Source organism: Prionailurus viverrinus, chromosome C1, assembly GCF_022837055.1.
Source record: "Prionailurus viverrinus isolate Anna chromosome C1, UM_Priviv_1.0, whole genome shotgun sequence".
In the NCBI taxonomy this organism is placed as follows: domain Eukaryota; kingdom Metazoa; phylum Chordata; class Mammalia; order Carnivora; family Felidae; genus Prionailurus; species Prionailurus viverrinus.
Genome location: NC_062568.1, coordinates 23,582,707 through 23,604,936, shown reverse-complemented (window position 1 = coordinate 23,604,936; position 22,230 = coordinate 23,582,707). Strand labels below are relative to the sequence as shown.

Genomic DNA, 22,230 nt, shown 5'->3' with positions numbered 1-22,230 from the left:
GAACTTCAAAGAATGAAGATTGTTTATACTAGAGGAATGAAAAGTGGCTACAGGAAAGGAGAGAGGCCACAAATCCAATTTTCTAAGGCAGACAAGTTTAGGGGGTTCTGATGTGTGTCAGAAGTATCTTAAGTTTCTGGCTTGAACTGAGTAGATGCCCTTTACTAATCCAAGGGCTTTGGGAAGAGGATTTTGGAGGGAATATGATATACAGGTTGAGTTTGACATGGCGCAGTCATCCAAACGGAAGTGTAGCAAGGTCAGTTAGGAATATGAATCCAGAGTCCAAGAGCAAGATCTAGGCTTGAGTTATGGGCTGGACAGTCTTTGGCAGAGGGAACCTGAAGCTACTGGATGCGGATGAGACCACCGACAACGTACACATTAGGGCTCAGCTCAGCAGGATTCCAATATCTGGATAACGGAGAAGCTGGCTGTCAAAGAACAATCAGAAAAATAAGAAGAAAACTTTGCTATAAGAGCAGAAGGAAGAGCATATTTAAATGAGGGGTGTGGTCAATAGTGTCAAAAACTAGAATGAGGTCTTGTAAGATGAGGACGGAAGCTTGCGTGTGACAATTCAGAGCTGCTTCAGGTGAGTGGTAGGAACAGAACCCAGACTGGAAAGGGCTGAGGAATGGAACACGTGAGAATGTCCCCTGGGGAAGAGACAGCTGCAGTCATAGCTGGAGAAAGATTGAAGGAGAGAAACATTTTAAATAAATGAGAGAGTTAAGCATGTTCAAGTAACAGAAAAGCCAGCAGTGAAAGAAGCGTTGAAAATAACAGAAGGAAAGGGGACCCCTCTTCAGCCCAAAGTCCCCGAGAAAGCAGAAGGGGATCTAGAGCACTGGGAAGAGCAACTCTTCTTTGTAACAGGAAGCCAGTAAGGGGTGGGGCTCAGATTTGAACCCTCTCGTTCAGCTTCCGAAAGATAGAGGACAGGAGAATTATAATAGACATGAGCCCTAGGAGAGGACCGCAGAGTTCAGTAAAAAGAAAAAAGAGTCAGAAGCGTGGCCTTGAGCGACCTCTGAGATAGCAGTTTCGGTAGTCGAGGGAACGTTAGTCACACTGTCGGGTTTAGAGTGGGAGTGGGGTGGTGAAGAAAAGGACACAATGGGTGTAAACCACTGAGGTGGAAAACGGCTATGAAAAGACAGCGACCAGTAAGGTCCCCCCCCCCCCAAAAAAAAAGCGGGCAGGTGGGGGAAGGGAGGTCATATTTCGGAGTGTCCAAGAGCAACCTTGATCTGGACAGGTGACTGCTCGGAGGCCCCCGAGGACCGAACAGATCATTCCCGGGCCTGGCTGCCCGGTTGCACCCTGCGAGGTGCCACAAGTCCCTGGAGCTCCAGCTACAACCCCCTTCCCCCCCCCCCCCCCCCCACCGCCCCCCGCTATCCCCCGGAGACCGAAGAGCAGGGCGGGCGGCCTCTAGGTTTCTCCGCTCACTCCCGCAGAGGAGAGGCCGCCGGCCGGGCAAACCCCTCCCACCGGGCTACCACAACGCCGGGGCAGCGCAGCGACCCCGGGTCCCAGCACCCGGCCCGGCCCCCGGGCACCAGGCTTGGCGGCGTTTGCAGAGCCTCCGCCGCCCTTCCTCCCGGCTCGCCCTACTCCGGCACCGAGCCGCCTTCCAGACCCCGCGGCGCGTCGGCCACGTCCCCGCAGCGTTCGAAAGTTCCCGGGGTCGACGGCGTTTAGGGACTAGGGGCTAGGGTCCAGGGCCCAGGGCCCAGGCCGGCCCGCCGCAGCCGCCTTAGAGCCCGCCGCTTACCGCCGCAGGGGCTGGCCCGCGCGGGGGTTTCCACCCAGCCGTCGACACCCCTAGGGAACTCCCCACGGGGCCACATTCACACACACCTTCCTCCGGCAAATTTCCGCCGCCGGGTTTTTATCCGCCAAAACGGCGCGGCGGGACTCAGACCACTCCTCCCTCCCGCCCGTCCCTTTCCACCTTCGCCGCCTCCCCCCACTCCCCGCGGAACACCTTCGCCTTGGCCGAAGGAGCCCGAAGGCCTTCGGCGAGTTCCGCCTCCAGCGCGGGGGGCGGGGCCGCTCGAGCTCCTCCGGGCCGAGCTCGGCTGTTTCCGTGCGCGGCCGCTGCGCACTCGGCACTGGGCGGCGCTGGCTGGCTCCCTGGCTGCGGCTCCTCAGTCGGCGGCGGCTGCTGCTGCCTGTGGCCCGGGCGGCTGGGAGAAGCGGAGTGTTGGTGAGTGACGCGGCGGAGGTGTAGTTTGACGCGGTGTGTTACGTGGGGGAGAGAATAAAACTCCAGCGAGATCCGGGCCGCGAACGAAAGCAGTGACGGAGGAGCTTGTACCACCGGTAAGAGGAGCAGGAGGAGGAGGCAGGAGCCGGAGAGAGCCGGGGGGACGGAGGGGGGACGGGGAGGCGCCGGACACCCGCGCTCGGGGCCTTCCCCTCGCAGGAGGGGCCGCGGTAAAGATGGAGCCTCCGCCCGAGCCCCACAACATCGCCGCCGCTCGCAGCGAACAAAGAATAATGGCGGCGGACTGGAGCCAGCGGCGGCCGGGGCGGCAGCGACTCTGCCTGCAGCCAGCGGCGGCGCTCATGGCGGGGGGCGGCGGGCGGCGGGCGGGGTGGGAGCCGGCGGCCGGGGGTGTGTGCGGGCGGCCGGCCGCGGCGAGCTGGCGCCCGCGTTCCCGCCGCCGCCGCCGGGCCGGGCCGGGCGCGGAGCCGGGAGCCGGGAGCCCGGAGCCGCCCCGGGGGAGGCCGCCCGCCGCCCGCCCGGCCCGGCCCGCCGCTGCCCCCCGCGCCGCCCGGCCGCTCGCCCGGCCCCCGCCGCCCGCCTCGCCCCCGGCCCGGCCCGATCTGGCCCGGCCGTCCGCCGGGGCAGCGCCGCCGGGGTGCCCGCGGGGGGTGGAGGAGGAAGAAGGCGACAGTTGAGGGCAGAGGAGGTGAAGGTGCCTGCCTTCCCGGTAGCCTCGGTGTCTGCCATGCCCGCTTCGCGAGGGGAAGCGCTGCAACGTCTGACCTACTCTTCTCTCCACTCTCTTTGTGCAATAAAGTTCGAAACCAAAGGTTTCCTCTCGTTCTGTATTTTATTCATGCCCTTTTCCCCCGCTCCCACCCCATTGGGGACATACTGTTTTCTGTTCTTTTCTGCTTAGTTGAGATGGTGAGAGCCGTGCTTTTTAATATAATTTTTGACTCTTTTCCCTCGCTCTTTTTTTTTTTTTTTTTAAGGCAGTAGTCATGGAAATGCATTCTTTCGGGGAGGAAGGGGGGGGCTAAGAAAAACATATTTGTAAAACTTTTTAAAAAACTGTTGGGATCCTGTAAAAGGGAAGCTGGTGTTTGAAACCAGTTTCGGTTTTAACCCTTTTCAAAAAGGTAATAATCACTTGAGATCTATCATTCTGAAGCACTTCGTTGAAACGAATATTAGGCGATGCACTTTTGTTTCACATCTATTTTTTATGTTTTGGGGGCCAACAATGCCAACCGAGTTTTGGTCCTCCGGATCTCCCACCCCCAACCAAGCTTCCCACATGGCTCTGTCTAAACTTAAGTAAGAGATTAATACTAAATCTAAAAATAAGCATTTAGAAGTGTCCAGTGTTTGCTTCCCATGCAGTAAGTAACCCTTGCAGGAGACGGACAATAGTTGAAGCCACAAGGCTTGTTTTTTCTTTGCCTGTTGGTAAAAGGAACCGCAGAAAAGTCGTTGACACCTTAAAGATTAAAAGACAGTTTTTAAGGGACCTGGAATATGACCTATTTAAGTTTGTCATAGCTTCCTAAGAAGTTGGGATTTCATCCTAGACTTCGTTTGCATCAGTTCTGCCTTTAAAGGTTTGGTTTAAAAGACAACTTCGGTTGCCAGCTATTGAAATCTTTTTGCACTCACGGCTCATTTCCTGATTTAAAAGTAAAGCCAAAACGGTTATTTTAGGTGATACAAAAAATGAACACGTTATTTGTTTTGAAAATACTTACTGTCATAGTGTGATAGCATTGTGATGGATACTACAAGGTTTCTTGTTCAGAATAAATACTGATTGGTAATAGAAGCACTGTCTTTTGATTTTTTTCTGTATCCAAGTCACTTTTCCAAAACCTACTTTATCCTAGTGCAAGTCTTAAAAAACAAACAAACAAAAAAAACCACCTTAGAAATTTATCATTGCTGGGAAACTTTATTAAGATGCAGTAGAGTTTACATAAGGATTGGGAAGATGATCTTACTTCCAAACACTGAAGAAATTATAGTATTGATGATGTGATAGTTTGCTGTGTGTCCTGAAGATTTTCTGCAAGCCAGCATCAGTTGAGTAGACTATTTGTCCCTTACAGAGAATGTGTGACAATGACTCTTTGTGAATTAAAAAAAAAGTGTCCTGATGGATTTTTTTCCTCTCGTATCCAGAAGATCTTTTACGTTTTGTTTTATTTATAGATTGATAATCTACAATTCTTAGCAATTCCAAGTGGAACTTTTTCAAACTTTTATATTCATTAATATTTGAATGTTCACTTGGAGCGTGGCCATAAGTTATACTTAACGTCACTTCCCAGGTCAGTAGAAATTACAGTTAAATATGCTTGCACCTTTTTTTTTATTGGACACATGTATTCAGAAAGCAAATGAATCTTTGACTGAGACAGACTGAAAAATGTTAAAAGGACACTTAAAACCGATGTTACCCCTTTTTGAATGACTTTTTTTTTCTCACCTGAGAGCCTAAGGAAACTTAGAAACCCAATCCATAAAATGGTACCTTCCTTTTCCTGCTTTTTGACATTCATTTTCTTGATTGTATCTAATTAACAGCATTTTTCATTTTTGTAGAGAAGTCGCTTTATGTTAGCTCTCATCCTAAGACACTGGGTTTTGTTTTTTGGATGTCATATGGTCATAGTAAAGCCAAGTATGTATTCCCTACTTCACCTCATTTGAAAAATCTTTTCCTGTTTTTCCACAGTACAGAAAATTGTATCTTAATGCTTACAATGTATCGCTGAAATTTATAATTTCACTTACTCCATAAAGTAACTTGTAGAGACGGTTATAAAGACTTGTTTACAGCAGCCTGTGGCAGAGTCTTACGAACGTGTATTCCTGGATGTACAGTGTCACTTTCCTGATGGCTGAGGAGCTCAAATCTGAATTTAAGAACAGCGAGTGGAAAAAAATGCAAGGATTTCTTTTTTCTTAGTCCTGTGTGAACTCATCTCTGCTACAGAATCACTTGAGGCAATAGTTCGTGGTAATTCAAATATTTGGTTAGCATTTACTGTGACAGTGTAGTTAGTGGAAAGAGCACGGGGTTTGGACTCACAGGCCTGGGTTTCATTCCTGCTGTTGCCACCGCTGTCATGTGCCCACCCTCAGGAAATTTTGTGACCTACGAAGTGCCTTAATCTTTCTCAACCTTAGTTTCCTTACCTGTTTAATTAGAATACCGCCCAATTTATAGAGCTGTGAGATAATTACAAAGTACCTCCTTAGGGACTCAATTAATGATAGCTATTCATTTTTAAGCTTTATTTTAACTTCCTAGCTATGGACCTTCAGATTTCTCCATTCCTCAGTTTCCTTCGTCATAAATATACTCTATCTACCTCATAGAAATGGAGATATTATATAAGTTAATACATATTAAATGTCAGGCACTTCACAAGTGCTCATCAAATATTGCCTAAAATATTAAAAATTATTCAGTAGTAGTAGTAGTAGTGCATTTAGTCCACTGGGCCGAAAGCTACAGAGACTCCAGAGATGGATTACACTGTTTTATCTCTATCCTCAGGAAACTTTGGGGGACATGACGACTAATAAGGCAGAATGTATGTATTTATATTTTCAATTTAATTTTTTTAGTAATTCATTCAGATAGTCCATGATTCACCATAAAATGTAATACAGCAGGTGGTCATGTGATACACCCTCACTCTCATCCCCATTGCTCAAATGTTACCAATTTGTCCTTGTAGATAATTCTATCCATGTAAAGGCAAATATTGTATGTACTCCCCGCCCTGTGTTGCACATTGTTTTTCTTCTTACAAATGGTATTATATACTAAATACACTATCCTGTATCTTGCTTTCTTTCACCTAATACACCTGAGTGATTGTTTTATTTCAGTATATTAAGGGCTTCATATTTTTTTTTTTTTTTTTTTTTTAATGAGACAGTTCATTGTATGGATGTGCCTATGTTTATTAACTGGTTAGTGAGCTGGTTTTATTTTTGGGTCTTGTATGACCTTTTATACTAAGGGAATCTGTCATTATGCCTTTATTTTTTTAAATGAAAGACATTTCTTTTGAATAAGAAATACCAGTTTCTGACAGGAAGTGGTTATTTGAACTGTCTTACTACCTTTTTAGCTCCAGTTTTTAAAAGTTATAGTGAAGTGATCCAGATGTGCATGAAAAGGCAAGTAAGTTGGGTAAGAGTTAACTCACAAAGTGAGTTTAGTCTGAATGTAACTCTTTGTTGAGATTCTTACACCCTGAACAGACTACTTCTATTATTGCACCAAAAAAGTGTCTATAGTTTTTTCTCTAAATGAGAAAGAACACCTCAAGTACTTTTTTTTTTTTTTTTTTCCGCTTAAGCAGACTGTTCTCATGCGATATTACTACCTCCTAATGATTGGAGTACTAGCTGTGTCCCTGTGGCATTTTGTTTTCACATTAACTTTTTCTTTGATGATTTTCTAGTATTTCTTAGTGTAATTATCAGTGGATTTTATATTTTATACCTAATTAAGTAGCAATAAATATAGCTAATAATATATAAATAGAAAGAATGCTTGTCTATATGCTTGTCTACTTAGACTTTACTGCTTACATGGTGTGTGTGTGTGTGTGTGTGTGTGTGTGTGTGTGTGTGTGTGTGTGTGTAAGTCCTTGGTCATCCAGTTGGACCAAGTAATACTCATTTCAGCTAGAACACAAAACAGGTTTCAGTACCTCTCTTTTTTTTTTTTTTTTTTTTTGGCTCTTCTAGGTAGCATTTAACTATTTGGTACGTTTTACATGATGTTAGTGTATTTATCTTTAAAATACACATGCTGTAAGTATTTTAAATTGATTAAACTTAGAAAGAAAATGATAACTAATAATCCTGCAGCAGGGACACACTTAAGGCCCTTATCTTTCAAAAAACAAGTCATTAAATGAAGCTGTTGTGGTGTATCTCATTTTTTGTATGCTCACATTGCCAGTTACTTGAGCTGAAGTTCTTAGTGTAAGAATATTGCCCTACTATTATTTTGAGGATTTACTAGTATTTCATGTTAAATACTAATATCTTCTGTTTTTACCTGCTCAGTTAGTAAAAGCACAAATCTTTACAGGTTTGGGGAGTTGGAGGTAGATTAGTGAAATCTGCAAAGGCAGAAAATTTTCCTTCTGGAACACATCTGTGGGTGACAGGGAATTAAATGATTTCTCACAGTATGCTGAAATCAGTAAATTGCCTTTTGTGGTAGAAGTAAAGATCACGAACTAAATGGACAAACTGATAATGTGAAAATGACTGTTTTCCGCTGCCAGTTTTACGTGCTAACTCAGTCATGGTTTAAGAGGTGAACCCTGGTCACCTTTCTGAATCCGTAAGAAGAAAAGATGGTTTCAATCTTATTCTATACCGTAATATCTGTAAATGTAGGTTTTGAGACATGTTTGTAACTTGGATAGAGTAGCCATTGGATTTTCTTCACATTCAGAATGCTTCTCCCCCTTAACGTATACATACTCCTCTGTTTTGTTTTGCATTCTTAGCTCTGCCAGATGTGGCCTCATAAAGATAAGTTATGTTATATTTTACCTAGAGTTTTACTCACCTGTTTTCTAGTTTATCAGAAAGAAGAGGGGGAAAAAGGTTAGTCATTCATATTCTGGTATGTATTCCTATAGATAAGTAGAAGACAGTATTTTACATCTCCAGTGATGAAAAATGACCTTCAATATATATTTAATCAGTTCTTGGGGCTAGCTCATGAATTTCAATTTAAAAAAAGTAGTACTTCTTGATAAACTTTTAAATGTCTGAGTTGCTTTTTCTTATGCTGGGGTAAAAGTAAAAAAGGAGTTTACCACGAATGTGATGGGCTGTCTGAACAAAGATGAAAAGCATTTATCAGTTTTCTTTCTGCTGTTGGATTAATCTAGGATCTCTGAATAATCTAACAAAGAGCAAGATTGGGAGAGTAAAAGGTCTGAGGGATCATTGGTGAGTTTCCTGCCTCGAGGAGAGAAGTAAAGACTGACCTTTTGTTGTAGAAGAGACAATTCAGTAGGAAGTTAAAATTGATAATGATGTTGGTGTAGGAGTAGAGGGCAGGTCTGAAAGTTGACTTACACCAATGGTAATAGGAAATTTCTTTCCGAAAGGTTAGTGAATCTTCTCTGAAACTGAGATTGCTTTCTTCAACTTTAAGAGTATATCTAATGAGCTGGTTATCTGTGTGAGTTTCTGGTTATGATTTTATGACCATATAAATGTAACTAAAAATGTTTGTAATTCAGCCAAAGCTGATTAACCATTATTTCTGAGGGCCATTATCCCTATTTGTGTAGATGGTTGGCAATAGGAGACTCAGAAATATCACTGAAGTGAAAATTATTGCTTGTTCCGAACTATTTGTATTCTTAAAGGGGTATCATTTCTTTAAAAGTTATCAGTAGCAGCTTTGTTTGCTGTGACGAATAATAATGATGCTTTGGTTTTACTTACTGTCGTTTATCAGCCTAGTCATTTATTCAGTGAACATTTATTGACCATTGACTTTAAAGTGAGTGAAATAATCATAAGAAGATTTATTCAGTTAAGTATTTTTGTAGATGTTAAATGAAGTGTCATGCTAGTTGCTGTAAACAGTAAAGCTGGAGAACCTTCAGGAACCTACAGTATAGTAGAGATGACAAAAATCATGTAAGAAAGAAGGATTTATACATGACAGAATATCAATTTTTCACTACTGTCTTGAAGGGCTATACAGTTTAGAAGAGAGAGTTTGGTGAGGAAAAGTTTTATGAGAAAGACAGAATTTAAACTGAATACTGAAGAACTTGGATAGGTAGCATTGAAAGGCAATGTGTTCTAGGCAGTGGTAAGGACAACCAAAATGAAGACATGGAAGTAGAATGAGGTATAAATCAAGAAATAACAACTTTGAATGAAACATTTTCATTTGAAGCACTATATTTGAGAATTATTTCTTATGAAGAATTTATTATGATGCTTGTATGAGTATAGTGTATTACTCATAATACTCCACCATATTGGGGGAATTCACGCTTAACAAACTTTTACCATTAAGGGAGGGAGTAACTCCTTCATTTTTTGCAGATGACTAAACTGAGCTCTGGAGAACTTAAATGATTTATTTGCTGGAAGAGCCTCTTCTCTGAGCAAGAAATAACAGTAAAGCATAGGCTTCATCACTTTTTTGTAGCATTGTCTTTTTGTGATGAAAGTTTTCACGTTTCTAGCTTTATTAATGGTCTAGAATTTTTGTTTCTAAATAATAGTACTATATAGTAGTTGTATAAATAGGTATATAAAAGTTCACTTGGAAGAAATATTCTAGCCAAGGTATTAAAAAAATATACTGTTATCTTACTAATTAGATCTCCATCAGTAGAAAGACATGATTTGTTTTTTTCCATAATTTGTTGTATTTCTGTCATTTCAAACTGGAAGTTTATGGTTTTAAATCATTGTTATTAAATATTTTTGGGGGGGGAATTTATAGGCAAACTGGTCATAATGATTAGTTTATAGTTGCCTAGCCCTTTTGTATATAACACATATTTTATCTGTTATTAGCTTGTAAGCTCTTTGAGAGAAAGTTTCTTGTCCGTTTTAAACTGTAGTCCCCATAGTTTTTGATGGAACACTTCTTATGTAATAGGCACAGAAAACGTATTTGTTTAATGAATGATTCCCTCTTGGGATGGTCACAGCTTTGAAAGGCAGGATTAAAAACAGTTCCTGTAGAGTTGCACAGATTAAAGGAAGCAGACATACATGCTTTAGATAATTAAAACTTACTGAAGTTAAAGATTTATTTTTTTAAAGCCAAGGAAATTATGCTCATTTTCCCATAGCTTAAAAAGAAGTTTTTCCACTTTGAGTTTTCATGAACCTCTGATGCCTTACTAATACTTTTTGCCTCTGAGACTTGAGAAATGGCATAAGATTGTATAAATCAAGACGACCTTACCAGAAATCACTACTAGGTCAGTAAAAAATAAATAAGTAAAATAAAATAAGTAAGCTTTATAAAAAGGGGCTCCTGGGTGGCTCAGTCGGTTGAGCGTCTGACTCTTGGTTTTGGCTTAGGTCATGATCTTGCGGTTCATGAGTTCAAGCCCCTGGAGCCCTGCTTGGGATATTCTCTCTCTCTCTCTCTCTCTCTCTCTCTCTCTCTCTCTCTCTCTCTCTCTTCTCTCTCTCTCTCTTTCTCTCTCTCTCTCTTTCTCTCTCTCTCTCTCTCCCTCTCTCCCTCCCTCTTTCTCCCTCTCTCCTGTTCCCTCACTCATGCTGTGTCTCTCAAAATAAATAAATAAACTTAAAATAATACATCTACCTGAAAGATTGGACTTCATGTTGATTCTTTTAGGAGTAAAAATAAAGATACATAAAATTGAAGTGAATCTTTAAGTAAAACTTTGCTGTTGTCTGTTTGTAATTTATCAGCTTTGTAGCTTAACCATGGCTAATGTTTATTTTTATTTTTTTAAGTTTTTGAGAGAGAGAGCATGAGCACGTGAGCCGGCGGGGGTGGACAGAGGATCCGAAGCAGGCTCTGTGCTGACACCAGAGAGCCCGATGTGGGGCTCGAAATCACAAAGCCGCAATCGGCCATCCAAATGACTGAGCCACCCAGGCGCCCCAACCATGGCTAATTTTTCAGTGTAGTCCAGTGTGTCCTTGGTCCCTTAGGTGCCAGGCTTTTTCTAGTGAGCAAAACATAATAAAAATGCTTAGCACGTGGCTTAATTGTTCATGCAGTTCCATTGCCAAATATACAAAGAATTCTTCACATTTTCTAATATTGGAGGCTGTGTGGTATAGCCCTGCACAGTCTTGCAGATTCCTTGCAAATCTCTCAACATGTCTAGTTCTCCATCTGTGAAGTCAGAACTAAAAGCAGGATTCCTGTCTTATGACTTCTCCTGTAACATGTGCTGTCTCACTTCAGGAAAAGTGAATTTTCACTCTTCCATGTCTAATTTGTAAATAATTCACCAAGAATAGCATTTCAAAATTTAGTTCAAAACAGAGCGGTCAAAATAATAAATGTTTAACTTTATAAACACACTTGGATATTCATTTTCCATTTGAATGTAGTGATTTTCACATAGTCTCTCAGGTTTTATTGAGTAAATGAAGTAGTAGGCTTTAAATATTTAACTTCAGAGCATAACTTTTGTGGGTCCTTACAGTTTTAGCATTGAGCTAGTTTATGAATCAACTTAAAATGTTAAGAGTTTCACTCTTTAGTCAACACAGAAATTGCTTTTCTAAAAGTAACTGCATGTAGGAGGTGTGTAATCCTTTTATCCTTAAGTCCTTTAAAAAAAATTCAGCTCCAAAAAATCCATTTAGTGGAACTTCATATGTAGAAGTTTATATAGGCTCACTTCTTTGAAATGCTTAGGTGTAAAAAGCTGTAAACATAGTATTGCATGGGAAAGAAAGGAGAATGGGAAGTAATGGGATAAAATGTTATCTAAAATAATGCACAGTCATGGTTGCTTCCTTGCTAAGCAACACTGTTTGTCTCTTGGTGACCAGATACATGAAGGCTTGTTTGAGAGCCGTAAGTAGTCTTACTTGAAGGCAAGCGAGGCAAATACATTTTGCCAATACTTAAAAAATAATGACTTTGGTTTGAGAAAACACTAAAGCTTTTCTGTTGAAAGGTACTATAGAATTAGTCCTAGGAAGGCTGTCATCGTGCAGTGCATTTCTATAAATCATGTAACATTTTTCTAATTCACCGTGGTAAGTACTTTGAGAACAGTGTCTTTCTTGTAGCACATGCTACACATTTAAAAATGACTTTAAAAATAGCATCCAAATACTGTGGTAATTATAAAACTGCAATAAATAATAAAATACAAATATTTAACTTAAAGCAGTTTCTCTGAGTTGAGTCCAATAAACAAATAAGGAGTTAATTTTAAATAAAATTGGAAAGATTTCCCTTTGCTGTATGCTGCCTTCGTTTTTTGGTAGTGGTGGTTGGGTTATACTGATATTTACTACTGATAAAAAGAATTTATAAAAATATATAAGCAATCTTTAGGCTTTTATTTTTGTATTAAAAATGTTTAAAATTCATTGAGTTCAAATCACACAGAGTTAACTTCATGTACAACTTCTTGCCTTCCTCTAATATCTGGACTAGAGGCAGATTTATTCTCCCAATTAAGGAAGACCTTGGTAGGAGCACAGAGCAAACTGTTTCTGAAAACTGTGTTAGAATTTACTTAACTTGATAAAGACAGCAATTTATTTTAGTTTGTCACATTTCCCATTCATACTCTTTTTCAAAAAATGTATAATTTCATTTTGTTAGGGTGTGATTATTCTAATAAAATTTTACAGTTGAAGTTGATACCTGTTGGAGGGGGGTATATGTGTGTAGGTACATATATACGTACCTACATGCATTATGTATACACATACAGCATTTGAATATGCTGTTTTCCTCTCTGGTTTTAGTGAAGATATTTTTTTAATACCAAACGACCATTTACTACTAGCATCAGAAACCTGAAGCATTGCTAAATTTTCAGTATTGATTGCATATGTCTCCATTCCACTAGATTGAGCATATTAAAGAGTGACATGACAAGTACTTCAAAGTTAACAATCCCCAAAAAATGTACGGGGAAAAAAAATAGAAGAAAAAACGGCAGTACAACATAGTTCTTGACTGTTGGAAAGCCGAAGTCTTGTGTACCACCTGAACATTTCATTACTTTCTTTAGTAAATTAATCACAACACTTTAGAGAATTAATCAAGACATGCTGGAGTTGTTAAGAATGTGTTAGAATGCTTTTAAATAGTCATAATATCCTAAAAACGAAATAAGAGCTACAAAACATGTAGAGAGTATTCAGTATCGTCCATAGATGTTTCTACTTATACTTCTGCAAAATATTTCTAGTAATATATTTGACTATGACAACAAAATAATCATATAGTTTTTTGGGTTTTTTTTTTTTTTTTTAATGTTCATTTATTATTGAGAGAGAGACAGAGCATGAGCTTGGGAGGGGCAGAGAGAGAAGGAGACACAGAATCTGAAGTGGGCTCCAGGCTCCAAGCTGTTAGCACAGAGCCCAAAGCGGGGCTGGAACTCACAAACCACAAGATCATGGCCTGAGCTGAAGTGGGACGCTCAACCTACTGAACCACCCAGGCGCCCCAAAATAATCATATAGTTTTAAAATCATGTGCCCAAATGTACCTTTTGCACATCAAGGAGGTTACCCTGGAGACTTTAGGGTTGTGCTTTCCTTAAATCCCTGGGCTTTGAGTTTAGGAGGCATCAGCCACTTGTTAGGGTAAGGGTGAGGTTTTTTTCTCATTTATAATTAAGGTCATTTGCATTTAAAAAAAAATCACAGCATGTAATCTTATGTTCCATTAGTTATGGCCGCGTTATTCATATATCAAAATCCTGGATTAAATTGGTCATAGATTTAAGGAATTAAAAAGTAAACTAGATTGTGGAGGAGATGGGTTTATTTTTTATAAAGTTGAACCTGAATAGAATGTTTAGGATTGTAAGGACTGGGGCACTTCTTGAAGGTCAAAATATTTTGGGAAGCAGAACAAGGTAAAATCTGCAGCATTCATTCCTTTTGTAATGACTTTTCAGCAAAAGTGACAATATGAACTTGCTTTCTTGTTTGCTGAGCTTTGCTTAAATTGACAGAGGCACATAGATATGAACATAGAGCTGCCAGAAATCTGTCCCTGATTCAGTATAGTTCTGTAGAGGTGCTAAGTACATGAATTAATTAATTTATTTATTTTCATTAAAACTCATTTATTACCAAATTTCAGTTTCAGGTAATTCCCATAATATTGATTCCTATGACAGTTATTTAGAAGGTAATTCCTGACAAGTTCAGACAATTTGATTTAAAAAATTACCACTAATGTATACATGATATACTGGGTCTAGCTAATCTGAGTGAATTAAATGCTGCTTTATTAATGACGTTTTCACTGGTCAGCTTTTAGAATCTTGGAAATCCCTGCAACATCCTTCTCAGCTTTATTTTTTATACACTACCTCTCACCATCTGATTTATTATACATTTTACTTACCTTCTCTCCCTGCTCCCACACACTAGAATGTAAGTTCCACAAAAGGAAAGTGTTTTTAAAAATTTGTGTATTTCTTTTTCCCGAGTGATTTGACAGTGCCTGGCTTGTAAGTGTTCAGGTCTGATATCCTAATAAAAGTATAACGTATATAATGTAAGTTGTGAAAATTGGAGATGTTGTTGGTTTTATTTAGTTACTTGTGGTGAATTCTCTCAGGATATATTGCTATATAGAGTAGAAGTGAAATTCACTGCAATATAGAAATTCTAAACCCAGTAACTTTAAAGAGACATCATTCTCAATTCTCATTTTGTCCTAGTAGGTGATTGCTGATAGCTTTAGAGTGACTATTCTGTTATCATTTGTCTTCTCTCCTTGCTTCTGTACAGAATCTGACCCCAGCCACTGATTCACTCATTTCTCTAAAAGCATACTATAATGTCAGCCTTGGCTCATACCATTTTTCTTACCAAAAAAGTTACCCTCCTTCCCCACATTTTTGAATTCTGTGTCCATCCTCAGTGCTGCTTTGGAGTTCCCCCACTCTTGACTATTGCAGAACATTTTCTTTTCCTTTAAATGTCATGGAAGCACTCATTTGACGCTTTACTGGGATGTTTTTCTAAACTACATTGTGAAGTTTTCAGTATCTACTGTCTTTACCATGTAAAGGGTACAAAGCGATACCATCTTAGATAAATTTCTTGAAGCTTTGTAAGATGGAAAGGAAAAACTTCTTTATCCTCTTTGAGAATTAAGAAAGGGGACTATAAAACTATTTAATAACTATTTAGTTGATAACTAACAATAAATGTGACCAGAGCAATGTAATGATAAAAGAGACGCTGTCCAACATTGAAAGAGAATCTTTGTTGACTAGTAGTCTGGTCTTGTAGCATTTTTTTTTTTGTTGTTGTTAAGTACTGCTAATTATCTCAAGTTGTATTGCATTCTCATGATTTTATAAATCAGTAAGTGGTAATAGCTCTGTCCTAATCCAAGATCAAGAGGCAGGCTAGGTGACCTATTCCTAGTAAATCTGTCTTCTTTTACTGTGTAAATATTATTATATAGTAAAAGGAGATACTTCATTTATATTAAGTGGCCTGCATAATTACGTGTGCGTACATGTATCTTGTGTCATTTCTCAGGGTCAGAGCATTTAAAATTGAAAGAACTTTTTAATTCATCTTCCTTGTTTTCATAGATGAGGAAACTGAAAATCAAAAAGTTTAATTTTTCCAGTGACTGCTTGGTGACAGATCCAGCTTCCCACCAAGTGTTAGGCTCCCTTTCCCCACTACTCACAGCCGCATTGTTTATTTCTCTGAACATTGGGTAAATAATGCAAAGAATCACTTCAGTTTTTATTTTTCATAATGAGAGGCAGAACTCTAGAAAACATTATAGCAAAATGGTATGTATCCTTGTGAATTGGCTTAAATATTTTTGATTCTTTTAGGCATGATACTGTTTTGAAATTTGTTATAAACTTAGGGTTTCCAAAGGATTATATTAATTTTTAGGGAAAAATCAGGAAAATCTCCAAATTTTAAATATCAGTAACCCAGAGTTTTATAATTGTGAAAGTATTGGAAGAACCCCCAGACTGTCAAGCTGATACTACATTTTCAGTGATATCTGAGATCCATTCTGTTACTGATGTTCCAGGCCCAGTATTTATACAACATTCTCTCTGAGCTTATATGTACCTAATCTTTTACTTATTTCATAGCAGTATTCAGTCGTTCTTAATTTTTGTATTCCTGAAAAGCATTCATTTGTGTAATGAATTAAGAATCTCCTTTCTTCAAACGACTTTGGACACCCACATATTGGCTGTAGTCATTGATTCTGTGTCCGCATACTGCACTTCTGGCTAGACTGCTCCTGGGATGTTAGCAAAATTGAAGATTGTACATATGATACTGTAACATCTCTTCTCTCTCCACCTGAAGATACAAACAAAAAAGAGCAAAAGTTTTCAGAGTCCAGAAAGAATGCACCAACTTCAAGTTTTAGTTTAGTCTAGTTGAGAGACTGCTATTTCAGTACCTTGATGGTAAAATAGTGTCTGATTCAGTTCAGTCAGTGAGTTTCTAATCCGAAACAAATTGTTATTACTTAAACAATTCTCACCTACACTTTGAGAAGAGCACGTTGAGAATTTTCTGATGAAAGACAGTATTTGGGCTGTTGCTTGAGATGTTGATAGCTACTTAAGCTAAGAGTTATAAACATTAAGAAGGCTGTCCCCATATCTGAAAAAGATTGGTAGTCTTTCTGGATGAAAGAAATGAAAATAAAACAGTGGCAGTTTAGATGAGAGAATCCTACCTGTTGAAAATATTACACTTTTGTTTTTGTTTTTTAAGAATATTACCTAGTTGGGGAGGGAAGAAGGATGAAAGTCCCATTCTTATTTTGAATGTGTCCTTGTAGCTATAATCATTGATGTTAACTAGTGGTTTTGTTTATTATATTTTCTTTTCTGCAACAAAAAGTTATAAAGATGTTCTATACCTCAAATGTCAGAAAAAAATTAAGTAGTCCTGATGTTGTATAGTGGGGGGAAAAAAAGATACATGATCCGTACCTTAGATTGCTTTTAATCAAATGGGGGATTGAAACTATATAGATGACAGCACAGGTTTAAAAAAAAAATGTGGCCTGGAATAAAGTTTTTTTAAAAATGGTTGGTGTATACTCTGTCTACAAAGGAGGTATGATGATAAAGTTATATTTATCTTTATTCGCATTAAAATGATGACATGGGGAGAAGACGGAGAAAAGTTTATGGATTTCTGCCCATACTTAGCTTGACTCAGTTCAGTCTTGTCCTCAAATGGATTCACTTGCATGTTATTGCGATTAGGTGGTTTTCACATGCTATTTTCTTGCTGACCAAAAGTATGGACAACATTTAGGGTACAAAAACCATTTTGTTGTTGATGTTGCCTTGTTGTTAATGTCTTTCTTAAATTTTTTAGTTTAAAAGAGCACAGACTGTAAGTGTATAACTCAGTTATCACAAGTGATCATAAAGTTACTTGATAATTTTCAAGAATAGTATTTCTGCTGTTTAGAAATATGGGGTAAGCAATTGAGGCAAGATTTAATAAAAATAGTAAATTCATATAAAAATATCTGAGATTAAAAATTTTTTTTCAACAGGTATCTCAAAATCATGATTGAAATACGGTTTTTTGGTTCATAGTTTTCAAAATGTTGTTCATGACTTCTGGAATTAAAATCTTTTAAATTGTACAAGTAATTCTGAAGTGATGCTGATGGGAAGAAAACAAAATACTAAACTATGTAAAAAGTACAAGGTGAAAGTCGTCATCCTATCCAGTTCCACCACGTCTTCCTCTGTCCAGAGCTGCCGCTTACAGTTTAGTATGTAACTTCCCATACTTGTTCGATGCCTACATACGGCGTGTTTTACAACAGTGTGACTTGTTTTTCTACATAAGTGGAATTCTCCTTTACGGTGTGTTCTGTGACTTGCGCTTCCACTCAGCCTTGGAAAGCTTTATCTGTCGTTATAGTACAGACTCCTTTTTCATTGTTGTAATTTCTTTAATGGTCCTTGTGATAATGGATACTTGTTTCCAGTTTTTCAGTGTTACAAAAAACACTACAGTGAATATTCTTGAGCATGTATTTTTGTGAACTAGTCAATAATGAAGGAGTTTCTTGTTGACTAGTAGTTTCTCTGTATTCTAGATGTTACTGTGTCAATTATATATGCAGATGTTTTCTCCCTATGCACTTGTCTTAGTGTCTTTTGTCATATGAATGTTTTAAATAACTATGCAGTTAAGTCTGTGGATCTTTTCATTTGTAATCTCCTTTGTGGATTCTATATTTCTATATTATTTATACTCATTTCCACAGAGATATTTTTACTTCCTTTTTTTAACTGTCACTTGTAAGACTTTTTCTAGAACTCTGAATGATGGCAAAATGTATTCGTATATTATACATTATGATGGCATGTAATAATCACATAAGGATCAGTCACAGTTCTGATGATCTATCAATTTCAGAGTTATAAAATAAATATAATAAATTCTGGAAAAGCATTGGGGCTTTTGTGTTATTTATGGAATCACAGTAGGTAGTCATTATTTTTAGTAAATTCATTTTTGACAGGTAATATGCCAGGCACTAAATGATAACAGTGGTACACAAGTAAGAAGTAATCTCTTTGATTGTGAATCCTTTAGACACAATTATTACCAGAAATTTATTTCTGTTGTCAGAAATCTTTCCTCAGCATGTAGCTGCTGCTAGGGATTGTTCTCTGCTTACCTATGCTGCCAGTCAGTGCCAGATTACCCAGCAAATATACCAGCAAAGTAGGGTCCCAAAGTAAAAAAGAGCAGCCTTCATTAACTTACTCAGTTTTGTTTCCTGTATGTGTACATGTGTAGTGTGGCACACTATACACAGGGTGAGGAGTCAGAACACTAATACTTGCAGTGTCTGCGGCCTCTAATTTGGCTCTGTGGATGTTTATCCCACCTTTCTATCTCGATACCCCACAAGTTGGGCTGATTTTGTCCCAACATTTCCTGTGGAAGTAGCATATAATTTTCTGCTTCTTCCCTATAATAGGAGGGAATACCCTCATAGGAGGTACCATGAAGCCGATACATCTCACAGACCCTGTCATCAGCTCACTTCTACTCTCTACTTTCTTTCCATACCTAATTAGTACAGTTTGAAAAAATTACAGTTTTACTGGTACGCTCCTCCCCTTGTTCATAGAGGAGATTCATGGAAGGGAGGAATCCCTTCTTTCTAGATGGAATACTGTCCCGTTAGGAAGAAGTGACAAGTGAAAAGACAGGTGGTTGTTTTTTTTCCTTTTTGAAGGAACTAGAACTTATACAGCTCAGCAGATTTGGATGAGTTTGACAGTATTTCAGCTAGGTTACTATTTTTTTTGAACTAGATTTGAGTGCATTTGCTAATGTAACCAGTACATATACCTATTCATAACCTGAAATTTGCCTTTAAAGTCACAAAAGCACAAAGCACTGTAGTGCTTGTAACACTCTTCCATGTTATTGTAGGTAACTAAATGACCATGGAATCTGGAGCAGAGAACCAGCAGAGTGGAGATGCGGCTGTAACAGAAGCTGAAAACCAACAAATGACAGTTCAAGCCCAGCCACAGATTGCCACATTAGCCCAGGTATAAAATACATGGAGAGATTCCAAGTTATGTCTCTTCTAAGAGGAGTATGTTTCAGACAGGAAGATTTAGTTCTTATTATAGAGATAAGCATAGAACGAGCAGAGGTTCTTAGGGTATCAAAGTTCCTGTTTACTTAGTATTATTAGCCTAATTTTAGAAATGATATAATTAATTTAGTAACATAACAGAAAACCGTATTTTTAAACACTAGTTATCTGTTTGTAGTGACCTGATTCAGAATAATGACATTTTAATAATGGGTAGATTGTCTCTCTTAAACCAAGGAAGAAAACCTGGTAATGTTAACTATTTCGTTTTGGTTTTTTGTTTTTTGTTTTTTTTTTTCATATCACACAGATTTATTCTGAGGCATGAGAATATAGATAATCTGAGAGGCTAAGTTTTCCATGTGCTTAAACTAAAAAATAGGATAAACAAACTGACACACAAGTAAATTTCAAGGATGATAATGGTTTTTGTTTCCTGTATCCTTTAAACATAATTCACGATTCTTTAACTTTGTCTTTGTCTTAAACATTCTATCTCTAAAGTCATATTCTCTCATCCTTATTTTTGTTCTGGTGTATTTTTCCTCAAATATTTTAAATAATATTAACCATTATTTGCATATAAGTGAGAAAGGTAGTTAATATAAGACATAAACCTGCTAGATAAAAGAGTGTGATACTGTCTCTTTCTGATAAAGGCTCCCAGGAGAATATGATCCTAGCAGAGGCTCTGGGATGTTGAACTTCAGCGTCCTGAAGAACTGAAAAGCCTTCCTAGGGGAGTCCCTGAGTTTGAATGGGTCTTGGAGAATAGGGGGCTAACCACAGACTAAGGGGGGGCTACTACACTAAACCAAAGTGTGGGCCAAATACTGGAGCTCCAGCAGGACAGAGTCACAAGGAGTGGGCTGCTGTCTGTTTTCTCCTGATTACTAGGGCCCACCTCCACCCCTCAGGAGTTAAGGCAAAGCAGAATATATCTGGGGGTGAAGTAAATACTTGGATGAGGCAGGTGCAGAAACATAGGGGGAAAATCCAGGGCTTCGTCAAAACGTGGTCAAGGCAAACATGCAGAGGTGAGAGTCTGGATTTATCCAACCATTTGGCCTGGTAAAAAGAAGGTACAGTGCCAGCAGGGATCTTGGTGATGAAAACCTTCCACTTATCTGTCTCTTGGGTGGCACTATTGTGTCTGATCTGGTTGTCCTCTGAGTCTGCTATATAATGCATTCTTGGAAATTCCTTTCCCCTTAGTGTCTTTCTCTTAATCGAGTTTGTGTTCTTGACATAGTAAAGCACGTTTTCCAGTGGTTTCTTAAGCAAGTTTGGGTAAAGAAGTCTTGGTAAAGAAATCCTTTTTCTTTCGAAGTTTGAAGGCATTGATCCACAATCACCAAGCAGTGTTGCTGTTTGAAAGGACTGAACCACTTTTTTTCTCTCTCTGGTATCTCTTCACAGTGCTTCACCATTTCATTGTTAGGACCTTGGCTTAAATAGTTTTCATCCATTGTGCTATATATATATATATATTCAATGTTCCCTTTTTTTTTTTTTTTTTTTTTTTTTTTTTTTTTTTTAATTTTTTTTCAACGTTTTTATTTATTTTTGGGACAGAGAGAGACAGAGCATGAACGGGGGAGGGGCAGAGAGAGAGGGAGACACAGAATGGGAAACAGGCTCCAGGCTCTGAGCCATCAGCCCAGAGCCTGACGCGGGGCTCGAACTCACAGACCGCGAGATCGTGACCTGGCTGAAGTCGGACGCTTAACCGACTGCGCCACCCAGGCGCCCCTCAATGTTCCCTTTTATAGTGGAACTCATGTCTTCGATTCTGAGCAGTGTAAATTATTTGGTTGAAGATTTTTTTTCTCTAGGATCCTTGTGATCTAGATGCTACACTATAGGATTGTTTCTCTAACTCTCTTTTCCTTCCTCTTTCTCTTTGTCTTTTTGCTTTGTTTTCTGGGAGATTTCTTCAGCTTCGTGTTCCAACCCATTTGTTGAATTTTTTATTTCTGCTGTCATGTTTCCAACAGTTCCTTTTGTTCTCTGAATAGTCCTTTTGTGTTTTGTTGTTGTTGTTGTCCTTTTGTGTTTTAATAGCATCCTGTTTATGTTTCACAAAGGAAATATTTTCGTTCATTTCTGAGAATATTAATTAGGTTTTAAGTTTTCTTCTCCCCATATAGATTTTTCTCTGTATAGATTTTTGCCCTTCAATTTGTTTTGGTCTCTCCATCTTTAATGTTAGAAGAAGCTTTCCTCAGATGTTTTATAATTTGTGCTTGTCTGCTCAGGTTTAAAGTAGGGGACTGCAAAACTGTACCAGAAGCTCTGGATATGTTTGGGGCCTGATGCCTATAAGTTGTGAGCTTTCAGTGTAGGGTGATTATGGCCTTCCCAGTGTCAGTATCTTTCAAGTCTTTATTCAAGCCCCTTGTGGTTGGTTAAGTTCCTCGGGGAAAGCTTTACTAATCTCTTGCTTACAGGGTAAAGGCCTGGGAGCTAAGTGAGAGAAGAAGACTGAAAGTTAGTTACCCCACCTTCAGCAGTGTCTGGTGTAATTTCCCCTATCCAGAAATTAAATCTCCATTTTTCTGTCAGCATGGGGTAGATTAATTATTCTTCCACAGGGAGTTATGGAGAGGGGATCCAATTGCTTCTCAAAGAG

General features: G+C 39.1%; 1 protein-coding gene across 4 annotated transcripts in view; it reads left to right on the top strand.

Annotated features, from left to right (window-relative positions):
- Nucleotides 1–2,089: 2,089 nt before the first annotated feature.
- The window catches only part of CREB1 (cAMP responsive element binding protein 1), a 61,753-nt gene continuing 41,612 nt past the window's right edge, over nt 2,090–22,230 (top strand). For 2 of the 4 annotated variants that reach the window (XR_007155026.1, XM_047872593.1), the window contains exons 1-2: nt 2,160–2,331; nt 19,427–19,548. Coding sequence is in view for 3 of the 4 variants with exons in the window: in XM_047872593.1 (XP_047728549.1) it covers nt 19,435–19,548 (114 nt within the window). In the remaining variant the exon portion in view is untranslated. Of the gene's footprint in view, nt 2,332–19,426; nt 19,549–22,230 lie in introns of all 4 variants that reach the window. The other 2 variants (XM_047872594.1, XM_047872595.1) reach the window with 2 other exon arrangements.